The sequence below is a fragment of the Schistocerca americana genome, chromosome 3 (genome assembly GCF_021461395.2).
Source record: "Schistocerca americana isolate TAMUIC-IGC-003095 chromosome 3, iqSchAmer2.1, whole genome shotgun sequence".
In the NCBI taxonomy this organism is placed as follows: Eukaryota; Metazoa; Arthropoda; class Insecta; order Orthoptera; family Acrididae; genus Schistocerca; species Schistocerca americana.
This window is the reverse complement of record NC_060121.1, coordinates 584,185,542-584,200,454: the sequence shown is the minus strand read 5'-3', so window position 1 is coordinate 584,200,454 and position 14,913 is coordinate 584,185,542. Positions and strand designations below refer to the sequence as shown.

The 14,913-nt window shown below is 40.4% G+C and overlaps 1 protein-coding gene across 1 annotated transcript in view; it reads right to left on the bottom strand.

Annotated features, from left to right (window-relative positions):
* Positions 1-523: 523 nt before the first annotated feature.
* LOC124606241 overlaps positions 524-14,913 on the bottom strand; it is a 473,911-nt gene continuing 459,521 nt past the window's right edge. The window contains exon 5 of the mRNA XM_047138215.1: positions 524-1,708. Coding sequence (XP_046994171.1) covers positions 1,519-1,708 — 190 coding nt within the window. The 3' untranslated portion in view covers positions 524-1,518. The remainder of the gene's footprint in view (positions 1,709-14,913) is intronic.

Here is a 14,913-nt window from a genome sequence, read left to right as displayed (position 1 = left end):
ATACAAAGCCGGTTGTGATCTTATAGTAAAAAAGTTAAACAGAGCTGAAGTGGCTTCTTAATCCCCAAGGTGACTGATTAGTCACAGCTGTGGTGCCTTGTCTCCAAAGTTGATTCAATAGTTTGATAGACAATACAGTGATGTGTATGAATCTGGTCTCAGACATTCACCTAAGTTTTTTCAGGTTTTTGAATGTTTGAAGGGGAAGGTGGACTTATATTTCTTTTTGCAGTCTTTACAAATCCCTAGCAGTAATGACAGACTTTGTTCTGATTGTGAGGAGGAAAATGCTTCAGAAGTACCTATACACTAACAGATTATTTTTGATTGTCATCACTTGAAATATGGTTCTAATTCATAGACATGTCTTGTGTTGTGATTACACTGAAGGAACCTTTGTTCTTACACAACCTATAATACTGAATGCATTGACATAAAGTTGCTTTTATTTTCATGAGTTATCGCATTTCTGCAGTGAGATAAATTATTTTTTTAAATAACTGTTGAATAATTCTTCATCACATGTAAGAAAGAAGAAAAAATTTATTGCAGGTGCTTTTTATCTACAATTTTTTGTTCAAAGTTCACAGACAAGTTACGTTGAAATGTATCCACATTTTTCTGTTTTAGAATGGATTTTTTTGTGTAGCCTACAGTACAACAGTTTACATCCAAAGTTAAAGTGGACAACCTTGTCATTAAGGTATAACCACTAAATCAAAATTGAAAGCTGATTCCAATGAGCTGCAGGCATGAATCATAAAATTCTGATACTGAGAGGAACATCATAAAATTCAAGCAAAAAGTTGACACTTTGCACGGTGGCTGATGAGAGCGATTTTAAACAGGAAATACCTTTACAGTCGCTCCCATCAACTGCCGTGCCAAGCGTCAACTTAGATAGTGTATAGTAGCACATAGAAGAAATTTAGAAACACTCATTTGTTGTCACTACCACTATGACTAGAGAGTCAAAACACTACATTAACTATAATAGCATACATGTTAAACAATACCATAATACTGGGTATAAAATGTAAGAAGGTGTGAGCTGAGTTGCTAATTTGTGTTACTTCAAAAGTCGCTGACAATTTCTTAAACACATTTCAGATTACTTATACTGGAACAGACCAGTGAATGAAACATGTTACCTATGCTGAGTTCAAGGGCCATCCACAGTTTTGTTAAAAAATGGAGCTGAGAAAATATTATGAAGAAACTAATAGACGTGTAGTTCATTTGCCACACATGAGTATGGACTGACTGACGTCACGACTCAGGTCTGTAGGTCTATTTACTACAGATGATTTCATTATCATACAAGTTTAGTGACAAAAATACCAGTACTTAACAGACCTAATCACAGGAATGACTGCATAACAGACATGATCCACTGCTGTTGGAATAAACAGTATAGCAGGCTTCCTTTTGGCATTAAACAGCTTCAGTCGTTAGAACTTCAGTTGTTCAGCAGAACTGCGCATGCGCAGAGACGAAAGTGGGACTGCCAGCTGATTGTCACGTGTCTTCTCGACGTTCCTCGGTGGGCGCGGCGCGGCCAGCTCCCGATTCTGCGTCGCCGTGTCCATCTTCATCCGCATCGCCTGTGACGCTTTTCTCCGTAACCTCTGTTACTGCTGCTGCCGAAGTCGACGCTGCTAAGGCCTTCTCGTAACCACGGTTTGGACATACTTCTTTTAGGTACCGGCTGTAAAAGAAAATAGCGTCCGCTATTAGGTTTCGAATATCTCTGTAGAGAACCGTAATACTTTAAATGTATGGAATGTATTTAGTATTATACAGGCAGTAAAAGTTTTTTCCTTTAGCAGTATCGTGCCTTCATTACAGCGCTGAAAGTACACTAGTTATGATAAACTGGAATGACGTGACAAGTGTGACAAGTACAAAGCATATTTGCAAGAGAATTACTGTTTGCTGATATTTAAATGTTGACAATTCAGAACCTGACAAGAATAAAATACAGAATAATGAAAAGAAATTTGAGGATCTCTTAGGTGACGATCATTTTAGCTCTATGAAATATAGAGGCATAAGAGACGCAAACCTGACGTTGTACAAGATTTAAGAAAAAGTCAAGACATCTCAATGTTATTTTTCGAGCTACGAAAAGCGTCCGAAATGTAAAATTGGGTAAGATCTTCGAAATTATCAGAAAAATAGGCGTTAAGTTATAGGGAAAGACATGTAATATATGTTTAATATACAAATTGTACAAGACCACGAAGGAACTAAAAATGGAAGATCAAGAACGAAGTTCTCAGATAAAAAGAGCCTATGAAAGGGATACAGTTTTTCTCCCATACTGTTCAATCTGAACATCGAAAAGGCAATGGGGGAAGAAAAATACAGGTTAAGGAGCGGGATTAAATTCCAGGGGATTAAATTCCAGGGCCAAAGAATATCAGTGATAAGATTCACCAATGGTGTTGCTATCTACAGTGAAAGCAAGAAGACTTACAGGATGTAAGAATCGAATGGATAGTCTACTGAGCACAAAATATGGAATGACAGTCAACTACGGAAAGAGGAAAGTAAAGAAAAGTAGCATAAATGAGAAGAGTGGGAAACTTAAATCAGAAGTAGACGAAGTGAAGAAATCACATCTTGGAAGCAAAATAACTTATAATGGAGGAGTGAAGCAGATCTGAAAACGCAGAATGGCACAAGCAAAGAGGCGATTCGCAGCCAGAAGGAGTCTCCTAGTATCAAATATTTGCCTTAATTTGAGGAAGAAATTTCTGAATGTACATTTGGAATATAGCATTATGTGGAAGCGAATCAAGGACTGTGGAAAAACTGGAAAAGAAGAGAACTGAATTGAAGCGTTTGAGATGGGGCAATATAGAAGGATGTTGAAAATTAGGTGCACTGTTGAAAAACGAGGAGGTTCTCTGCAGAACTGGGGAGAAAAAATTGCAGAAAATACTGAGAAGAAGAAGGGAGAGGATGACAGGACACGTGTTATGATATCAAACTTCGAAGGTACTAAAGAGAGCTAAAGACGATAAAAACTTTGAAGAAGACCCAGAGTAGCATACATTCAACAAATAATTGAGTAAAGTGGTGGAACTGCTGATAATCTGTAAGACAAAGACAATTACGAATAACTTAAACCGAAATAACACAGAGAAAATGTTATGGGGAAGACGAACAAAAGACTTCGCTGGTTCAAATGGCTCTGAGCACTATGCGACTTAACTTCTGAGGTCATCAGTCGCCTAGAGCTCAAAACTACTTAAACCTAACTAACCTAAGGACATCACACACATCCATGCCCGAGGCAGGATTCGAACCTGCGACCGTAGCGGTCTCTCGGCTCCAGTCTGTAGCGCCTAGAACCGCACGGCCACCCCGGCCGGCCAAAAGACTTGGTTTTATTGTCATAACAAATGGCTGGTTCAAATGGCTCTGAGCACTATGGGACTTAACATCTATGGTCATCAGTCCCCTAGAACTTAGAACTACTTAAACCTAACTAACCTAAGGACAACACACAACACCCAGTCATCACGAGGCAGAGAAAACCCCTGACCCCGCCGGGAATCGAACCCGGCAACCCGGGCGTGGGAAGCGAGAACGCTACCGCACGACCACGAGCTGCGGACTTGTCATAACACTTAGAAGGTGCAACAGACCAACTAAAGAGACTGCCTACAGTACGTTTTTCTAACCTCTTTTGTAGTATTGCTGTGCGGTAAGGGATATTTGCTGATAGGGCTCATGAAGGACATCGAAAAATTTCAAATAAGGGCAGCTCATTTTGTGCAATCGCGAAAAAGGAGAAAGAGTGTCCAGATACGATACACGAGTTGGGGTAGCAGTTGTTAAAACAAAGGCATTTCCCGATGTGGCTAGATTGTTCAAAGGAACTTCAATGACCAACTTTCACCTCTGAATGCGAAAATATTTTAATGACTTCCACCCAACTAGGGAAAAAGTCTACTGCGGAAATGCAAGCGTAGGGTGATGCCTCAAACGGAAGAAACATTAAAAATTATAAAAAGTCTCTTCCTGTGAGCATTGAGGAAAGAAGTGCATGGGAAGGAAGCACTAGAACCAGTCTGACGTTAATCAATAAAGTAAATGCGAAGATTGGCGAGACTCAACGAGTTTTAGACATACGAAAAGGAAACTCCTTACATTGACATACAATGACAGAAAAAAAAATCGCAACACCAAGAAAGGATCATGCAACTTAAAAGAAAGTAGGTAGACGGGTTTGTACATGTGGAAGATGGCGTCTATGCAAACTGCACCGTAATCGAATAAGTGTGGCCCAGTAACGCCACTATGGGGACGCACATAAGGTTTGTTTAAATACCATCGGTGTTATAAGAATACCTCTATGGCGAAAAAGACGCGATTAACCACAGTAACACAATCAACTGTTACTAATCGGTTACTTCAAGGATAGCTCTGAACTAGACACTCTGTAGCGTGCATTCCCCTGTCTCCAAACCACCGCCATTTGCGATTTGAGTGGTGTTAAGCGAGAGCTCATTGGGGAAGATGGGGGGGGGGGGGGGGGGGGGGAGAAGGCAGAGTGGAGGTCTGTTGTATTTTCTAACGAAAGCAGGTTCTGCCTCAGTGCCGGTGATGGCCTTGTGTTGGTGTTAGAAGGAGGCCAGTTGAAGGCCTGCAACCAGTACATCTGCACACTTGGAATCTTGGAATGGGGTGCGATTTCGTATGACAGCACTCTCGTGGTTATTCCACGCACCCTGACTGCAAATTTGTATGTCAGTCTGATGATTCGTCCCGTTGTGGCGCCATTCACGTACAGCACTACAGGGGGTGTTTTCCAACAGGATAACGCTCACCCACATACCGCTGTTGTAACGTAACGTGCTCTGCAGAGTGTCGACACGTTGCTTTGACCTGATCTCCTTACCACATCTGTCTCCAATCGAGCACATACGGGAAATCATCGGACGACAAATCCAGTGGCATGCACAAACACTATTAACCGTCCTTATATTGACCGATCAACTGCAACAGGCATGGAACCTCATCCTGCAAACTGACATCCGGCTCCTGTGCAACACAATACATGCATCTGTCCATGCTTACACCCAACATTCTGGCAGTTTCCTGGGTTATTAATCAGTATTTCACATTTGCAATGGCTTATCTTGTGCTTACGTTAACCTGTGATCTGGCAGTGTTGATCACAAAATACGAAACGTAGGTGTATGTAGCCCTGAGATTTCATTGCTCTACATTAATTACTTTTTGATGCTGCCAAATTTTCGTCAATGTACGAGGGTGAGTCAAATGAAAACCTTAAGAATTTTTTTAAATATTATTTATTGTGCAGAAGTGGTACAAAGCTATATCACTTTTCAACATAATCTTTTCCCGCTCAATGCAAGTCCTCCAGCGCTTACAAAGTGCCTAAATTCCTTTAGAGAAAATTCTTTTGGTAGTCTGCACAACCACTCATGCACCGCGTTGCGTACCTCTCCATCAGAACGGAACTTTTTTCCTCCCATTGCGTTTTTGAGTGGTCCAAACATATGGAAATCACTTGGGGCAAGGTCTGGTGAGTATGGTGGATGAGGAAGACACTCAAAATGCAGGTTTGTGATTGTTGAAACTGTTGTACGGTCAGTGTGGGGCCTTGCATTGTCATGTTGCAAAGAGAACACCTGCTGACAACAATCAATGTTGCTTTGATTTGATTGCAGGCCGCAGATAATTTTTTAGGAGATCTGTGTATGATGATGTATGTGACAGTGGTCCCTTTAGGCATGTAATGCTCCAAAATGACACCTTCCGTGCTGATGGTTCTGTTAGGAACTTCTTTGGTTTTGGTGATGAGGAATGGCGCCATTCCTTGCTCGATCTCTTGGTTTCCGGTTGCTGGAAGTGAACCCAGGTTTCGTCCTCAGTAACGATTCTTGCAAGGAAGCCATCATCTTCTCGTTCAAAGCGCCGAAGAAGTTCTTCACAAACATCAACACGTCGTTCTCTCATTTCAGGAGTCAGCTGCCGTGGCACCCATCATGCAGACACTTTGTGAAACTGGAGCACATCATGTGGTGTGCTGACCCATGACTAATCTCTAAACATGCTGCAATGTCATTCAGTGTCACTCGGCGGTTTTCCTTCACTATGGCTTCAACTGCTGCAACTCGTTGAGCCTGACCTGGACGAGGAGCATCTTCCACTTAGTCACACCATTTGCGAACTTCCTACTCCAATCGTAGACTTGCTGCTGTGACAAACATGCATCACCGTACTGAACCTTCATTCGTCGATGAATTTCAATAGGTTTCACATCTTCACTTCGCAAAAACCGAATAACAGAACGCTGGTTTTTCCTGGTGCAAGTAGCAAGTGGGGCAGCCATCTTTATACTTATACTGCGACGGTATGCGTGCATCTGCACTATGCTGCCACCTACAGGCTATTCTGCACGGTGTTTGTAGCACGCTTACCAACTTATAGGATAACGGCGCGAAATTTCGATTTGTTATTACAAATTTAAGGTTTTCATTTGACTCACCCTCGTATATACAGGATGTTAGGAGTATACGTGCAGATATTTTTACTGGCGACTGAGGACAGTGTACTGAACACCGTTACACCAGTATTTACTTCATTTTCAGACTAATAATTGTAGCTGTTAGCACTAGTATGTCTTTAGGTTGGTTAGTACCTCCAAGTGCAGATGGCAAGAGCAAGCCATTGATGTTTATTTTCTTGTGGATCAGGTACTGAAGTGTGGACACATGGACACAAAACAGTTAGTATATACTGAAATGGTGTAATCTGTTTAGCGGCACAGTTACGACCATGCAGAAAACATTAGGTAGTAAATTACACGACGTTTTTTGGGGAAAAGTGTCAGATTCAGAGAAAAAAAACAACTAACACACTGAAGTGGGTACATATTAAAGTACCAATGATCACATTGTACCTATGCTGTTACCATCCTATATACAAGGTGTTCGGAAATTCCTGTTAAAACTTCTAGGACTTATAGAAGGGAGCGAGTAGATAATATTTTGAATTGGAACCAATGTCTGGAAACGTAATATTTCCCCGCTGGAACTATTTGAATGTGGCCAATTTTACAACTGATTAGGTGTGACCCGGTACCTCACTTGTTTTACAATTTCACTCATTAATAGCCAAAGAAATTGCTTGTATACTCATTGATGGCTTCATTTCAGTGTTATGCAGTACGGCCTCTCCTACTTCCATTGTGCAGCATCTGCTTCGAGCACCACCGTCATGCCTGTGGAAGGTGAAGGTACGCCTTCCCGAAACCATAGCATAACTGTGGCGAAAATGGTATGTGACTGAGTCGGAAGTTATGGAGGACACTCTTGATAAATGCGACGAGCAACTCTTCCACTACTATGAGCTTCATTATTCAGAACGATAATGTCAGTGTATTCTGCAAATGTGTTCTCAACCATGTTGCTCTAACACTCAGACATGTGAATAAGGCTAGAAGGATAAACGTCAAATGACATCAGCCAATCCTATGTAACCACCACCACCATGACTACCCTGTTGCACACCTATCTACCAAACATGTTTTCAAAGGACTGCAGAATGGAAATGGTGCAGTTCCGGATATAGTTCCCTATTCAGAATATTATATACTCTCTTCCCTCTAAAGTCCAAGAAGTTTTTAACCAGATTTTCCGAACAAAATGTATAAGTTGAGCACAATCTCGAAGTTAATATGCAGCAGCAAGTCGACAAAATGCAAAGTCACCGAGGCACACAAGGCTATTCATGAAAGTTTATGATTGTTAAAATTAGGACAGGTGGAGCGAGATAATTCTCTCTCAGAGATGTTTAGGCCAGTAACAAAGTTTTAAATGAGTCAAACACACAAGCCTTGCAGGCAGAAGAGGAGGACAAGAAAAGGAGGAGGAGGAGGAAGAGGAGGAAGGAAAAGAAGAGGGGTATACTATTAGTAGTTTCGCTAACCATCACATTGCTAGCAAAATAAATATGTTGTATGGCATCACTAGGGATAAACTGTATATGTCAGGAAAGCATCCTATACATTTAATCTGGTATTTAATACACTTTGGAGAGAAGGAGTTTTAGCAAACACCTGGTTTAATGGAAATACGAACTGTAGCATATTTTTCCCATAAGATATACGAGTGTATAATGAAATATTATGTATGAATAATGCACGTAGGCCAGACAACATCCAAGATGAACGAATAAAAGGCTTGAATGGCAAGAAACACCTGGATATTATTATTGGACCTGCATTAGAAGCTGTACATGTGGTGGGTAAAAGCACTGACATTACACATAGGAGAATGAACAATCGATTGCTGGAGTACATAGACTACAACGATCCTAACGAAATCTCAGAACATCTATGGCTGTTCACCGTGTTGCCTAGTGCAGGAAATACTGCTCACATAACGAAATCATATAAGTCTTTTCAGAACTTCGAAAAAGATGAGTTGTGTAATACTTCCAGAGACTGTCATCCAAGAGTTCCATAAACCAGTGGAAAAAAATTCACACAAAGACACGTTATTATACATGGTGGATGACTTATGGCAGGGGATCTCACAGATATGAGGCAATATCACGAGGAAATAAAGGTTTTAACTAGATTTTAATGGTTATACATGTTGTTGTTGTGGTCCTAAGTCCTGAGACTGGTTTGATGCAGCTCTCCATGCTACTCTATCCTGTGCAAGCTTCTTCATCTCCCAGTACCTACTGCAGCCTACATCCTTCTGAATCTGCTTAGTGTATTCATCTCTTGGTCTCCCTCTACGATTTTTACCCTCCACGCTGCCCTCCAGTATTAAATTGGTGATCCCTTTGTAGGGAAGCAGCATACTCACGCCTTATAAAATTAACATCAGTCTTTCCATTGTGTGCCAGCCTAGTCCGCTATAACTAGCTCTGACGTCATAAATATTGCGCAATACTTTGAAGTAAATAACATGAAACGTTTCTGGCATGTCAGGAGTAATACAAAATCTATCTGTGTTGGATATCAGTTCGATAACTTTAACCATTTTCGAAATTTGGATGTTTTTATGTAAAAATCACTGGCGCAACAGAAATGAGCTATAAACTTAAAAATTTATATTTAGATTCCTTTTGCATAATAATTTAGTAGAAACAGTATTCTGGATCTCACAAATTAAAAGTTTAGTTGAAATTCATGATTTTCTGGTTTTCGTCTTAGAAATTAAGGAAGCAAGATAGATTAAGTAGGCGAATAAATAAAGCTAGGATGTTTAAATTTAAGTAGAAGGGAGATCCGCTATAATCACGAAAATGTGAGAAGTTTCAACAGAATAACTATAAAACTATAGCTAAGCGTGTCTCCAAAGAGCAAGTTCAGAGCTCGTCTACTGTGTGTAGTGCAATTAAATTAATTCTCTCGCCCAAAATATTTGACTTAGCCACGCCAGACTTTTATTATGATTACTTACTTGTGTGCTGATTGCACAATTAAATTGAAAGCTTCATCGGCCATCAGCAAAGGAAGCAATGATTTATTCGATAACTTAAAGTGGTGCATTACTTGCCCAGCAGCTAGTCGGGAGAGCAGATTTGATCAGGCGTTCCCTTAGGTGTCCGTACTGCGGCTCTACATGTAAGAACGCTGTTCGAGAAAAAGAGAAAGGCCCCAGTTCTCTCCAGACGCTGATTAGCGCACCACCTGTGCCGGGAGTCGCGTCGCGTCGGTATCATTGCTATAAACAGCCTCGGATGCCGTAATAAGTTACTCGGGATACGCATAACCATGAAATCGTTTTCGAGTGAAGTGTTAATTCTGGGATGACTTTAATGATCTATCTTCAGTTTGCATATGTCGTATTTTCACGTGCCGCCGCAGGACGGACATTCTACCATTATTTAGCATGGCATTTGATGAACATTATCATCAAATTATGGCGAGCATTCACTTAAACATTTAATTTGAACAGTTATAGTGGCATCAGCACATTAGACTCTGAGCTGCTCTGGTAGTTGGATTGTGTGGATCCTTTTTGGTCTGTGACTTTCAGAATATAGTGAACATTTTAGAGAGAATGGTTTTTGATTATGAATCCCAGACAATCTCCTAATTCCTCAGAGCTATAAGCTGTAGCTATAAATGTATTTCTCAGATGAAGCGGGCACTAGGAATTCTAATTACAGGCTTCACGTTTTGCTAATCACTTTCTGGTTGCCAATATTGTAGTTAGAGAGCCAGTGTTGGGAACGGCAAACAGCATAAATACAAAACATTTATTCTATTATTCCACCTGCTGTCCCACGCCTTGATGTCTCAGAACATGTCCTACCAACCAATCCCTTCTGCTAGTCAAGTTGTGCCACAAGCTCCTCTTCTCCCCAATTCTATTCAATACCTCCTCATTAGTTATGTGATCTACCCATCTAATCTTCAGCATTATTCTGTAGCACCACATTTCGAAAGCTTCTTTCTCTTCTTGTCTAAACTATTTATCGTCCACGTTTCACTTCCATACATGGCTACATTCCATACAAATACTTTAAGAAACGATTTCCTGACATTTAAAGCTATACTCGATGTTAACAAATTTTTCTTCTTCAGAAGCGCTTTCCTTGCCATTGCCAGTCTACATTTCATATCCTCTCTACTTCGACCATCATTAGTTACTTTGCTCCACAAATAGCAGAACTCCTTTACTACTTTAAGTGTCCCATTTCCTAATCTAATTCCCTCAGCATCACCCAAGTTAACTCAACTGCATTCCATTATCCTCGTTTTGCTTTTGTTGATGTTCATCTTATACCCTCCTTTTAAGACACTGTCCATTCCGTTCAACTGCTCTTCCAAGTCCTTTGCTGTCTCTGACAGAATTACAATGTCATTGGCGAACCTCAAAGTTTTTATTTCTCCTCCATGGATTTTAATACTTACTCCGAACTTTTCTTTTGTTTCCTTTATTGCTTGCTCAATATACAGATTGAATAACATTGGGGATAGGCTACAACCCTGTCTCACTCCCTTCCCAACCAATGCTTCCCTTTCATACCCCCTGACTCTTATAACTGCCATCTGGTTTCTGTACAAATTGTAAATAGCCTTTCGCTCCCTATATTTTGCCCCTGCTACCTTCAGAATTTGAAAGAGAGTATTCCAGTCAACATTGTAAAAAGCTTTCTCTAAGTCTACAAATGCTTCTAAGATAAGTCGTAGGGTCAGTATTGCCTCATGTGTTCCAGCATTTCTACGGAATCCAAACTGATCTTCCCTGAGGTCGGCTCCTATCAGTTTTTCCATTTGTCTGTAAAGAATTCGTGATAGTATTTTGCAGCTGTGACTTATTAAACTCATAGTTCGGTAATTTTCAAATCTGTCAACAGCTGCTTTCTTTGGTATTGGAATTATTATATTCTTCTTGAAGTATGAGTGTATTTCGCCTGTCTCGTATCTTTCTCACCAGATGGTAGAGTTTTGTCAGGACTGGCTCTCCCAATGCTGTCAGTAGTTCTAGTGGGATGTTGTCTACTCCTGGGGCCGTGTTTCGACTCAGATCTCTCAGTGTTCTGTCAAACTCTTCACGCAGTATCGTATCTCCCATTTCATCTTCATCTACATCCTCTTCCATTTCCATAATATTGTCCTCAAGTACACAGCCCTTGTACAGACCCTCTATATACTCTTTCCACCTTTCTGCTTTCCCTTCTTTGCTTAGAACTGGTTTTCCATCTGAGCTCTTGATATTCATACAAGTGGTTCTCTTTTCTCCAAAAGTCTCTTTAATTTTCCTGTAGGCAGTATCTATCTTACCCCTCGTGAGATAAGCCTCTACATCCTTACATTTGTCCTTTAGTCATGCCTGCTTAGCCATTTTGCACTTCCTGTCGATATCATTTTTGAGACGTTTGTATTCCTTTTTGCCTGCTTCATTTACTGCATTTTTACATTTTCTCCTTTCATCAATTAAATTCAATATTTCTTCTGTTACCCAAGGGTTTCTACAAGCCCCCGTCTTTTTACCTATTTGATCCTCTGCTGCCTTCACTATTTCATCCCTCAAAGCTACCCATTCTTCTTCTACTGTATTTCTTTCCCCCATCCTGTCAATTGTTCCCTTATGCTCTCCCTGAAACTCTGTACAACCCATCTCCTTAAATTCCCACCTTTTTGCAGTTTCTTCAGTTTTAATCTACAGTTCATAACCAATAGATTGTGGTCAGAGTCCACATCTGTCTCTGGAAATGTCTTACAATTTAAAACCTGGTTCCTAAATCTCTGTCTTACCATTACATAACCTATCTGATACCTTTTAGTATCTGCAGGGGTCTTCCACGTAAACAACCTACTTTCATGATTTTGCTCTTTGAAAAATTCTACCAGGCGGCTTCCTATTTCATTTCTTAGCCCCAATCCATATTCACCTACTATGTTTCCTTCCCTCCCTTTTCCTACTCTCGAATTCCATTCACCCATGACTATTAAATTTTCATCTCCCTTCACTACCTGAATATTTTTTTTATCTTATCATGCATTTCATCAATTTCATCATCATCTGCAGAGCTAGTTGGCGTATAAACTTGTACTACTTTAGTAGGCGTGGGCTTTGTGTCTATCTTGGCCACAATAATGCATTCACTATGCTGCTGCATTACCCCTATTTGATTTTGTATTTATAACACTGTATTCACCTGACCAAAAGTCTTGTTCCTCCTGCCACCAAACTTCACTAATTCCCACTATATCTAACTTTAACCTAGCCATTTCCCTTTTTAAATTTTCTAACCTACCTGCCCGATTAAGGGATCTGACGTTCCACAGTCCGATCCGTAGAACGCCAGTTTTCTTTCTCCTGATAACGACGTCCGCTTGAGTAGTCCCCGCCCAGAGATCCGAATGGGGGACTATTTTACCTCTGGAATATTTTACCCAAGAGGACGCCATCATCATTTAATCATATAGTAAAGCTGCATTCCCTCAGGAAAAATTATGGCTGTAGTTTCCCCTTGCTTTCAGCCGTTCGCAGTACCAGCACAGCAAAGCCATTTTGGTTAGTGTTACAAGGCCAGATCAGTCAATCACCCAGACTGTTGCCCCTGAAACTACTGAAAAGGCTGCTGCTCCTCTTCAGGAACCACACGTTTGTCTGGCCCCTCAACAGATACCCCTCCGTTGTGGTTGCACCTACGGTACGACTATCTGTATCGTTAAGGCACGCAAGCCTCCCCACCAACGGCAAGGTCCATGGTTCATGGACATATTCCAAATTCATATGGGCCATACCTGTGAAGGCGATGACTGGTAAGGAAGTTGCAGATGCCTTTAAACAATTGCTGTGGACTGGAGTGAATCGCTACCCAGACAACCTTCAAACCAATCATGGGGGTTGATTCTACAACTGGTGTTCCAAGGCAGTAATAGATTTGTTCAGAATATACCACTACTCTACACTGATTCACATGAAGGCGAAACTTGTGGAATGTCTGAGTAAAACAGTAAAAACCATATGTGGGTTCAGTTTTATCTTTGAGCAATATATCAATGGATCAAGATTCTCCCACATATAATTGCACTGTATAAGATCTCTTGATATGACACTATAAAAATAAGGCTTACTGATGTCTGTGAGAATGAGCTTTAAATACAGTATACAATGGCATTAAAAAGGTGGATCCATACAGGCATAAATTTAATGTAGGTGATGCAGTGCGTATTTCAATATACAAGACAGAATTTGAGAACACTTATCTACAGAGATATTTACAGCATCCAAAGTGCAATGAAGAAATTCAAGAACTTACATGTTACAGTTTGGCGAAGGTGAAGGAATTTGTGGTAATTTCTAAACCGAGAAATTACAGAGAAGCTACAAAGCCAACGTGTTTTCATAGAGAAAGTCACAAGGCATTGAGGGAGCAAGGCTTTAGTGAAATGGCTTGGATTTCCATTAAAGCACAAGAACTAAGTGTATACTAAAGACATTGTGTATAACAATGTGCAAAAAACTCTAAGCATGCAGTATCATAATGCAGATCATAGGATGCACATCATGCATGGTAAAGGTAGTGTACTCCATAGTTCTCCAACTACATACGAGGGTATCATTATTGTGGAACTGGAAAAAATTGCAAAAGCATCTGGCACACGATGGCAAGGACATTAACCTGCTAGATGAGGTGAGTAAGGAACCTGATTTAGAACACTCTGCAAATAGAACTGTATCAGAACGTCATGTCACAGGTTGAAGCCAGGCGAAAAAAACCAAGCAATTATTTGGATGAATAGATATAGTGTATATTGCAGCGTTCATATCTGATAAAGCAATGCATGCCAAACATCATTTGGGTGCAAACAATTATGAAAGCCTCTTGTCATCCACTACAAGACCTGAAGAAGAAACCTTTAAGATGTTTGTCATAGTTGTCAGTGGCTAAAACTGTTCTGAAGCAGAAAGCGGAAAGGAATAAGAACAACAAGAAGACGGGTTAAAATATCTAGAGTTCTACCAACACCTAAGGCATCAGGTGGAGTTATACTGTTTTTAATTCCAGGCTTTGCTGCGTTATCAGTCATCACTTCTTTGGGCAGAGACGCTGTGGTCATATGGCAGATGACGAAGAATGCATAGAGTACAGAACATCAATTATAGGAAGCAGAAAGACTTCACAAGCATACGGAATCTATCACTATTGGGAAAGGGCTCTATTTAAAAATATACAGGAAAGGACTTGGTCTGCCGATAAGAAAAAAAAAAGAAGAAAGCTGATAGCCATGCCATCTCAGAAACAACTTACAAATACAGATCTGTTTCAATTAGTCAAAAAATTCCGCATCTCAAGATTATGTGGAGTGTTTATGAGGAATACATTTCCAAAGACAATGCTGAAATGTAGAGAATGTGGCGTTGGGAACCCAGATGTTGCCAGACTAAG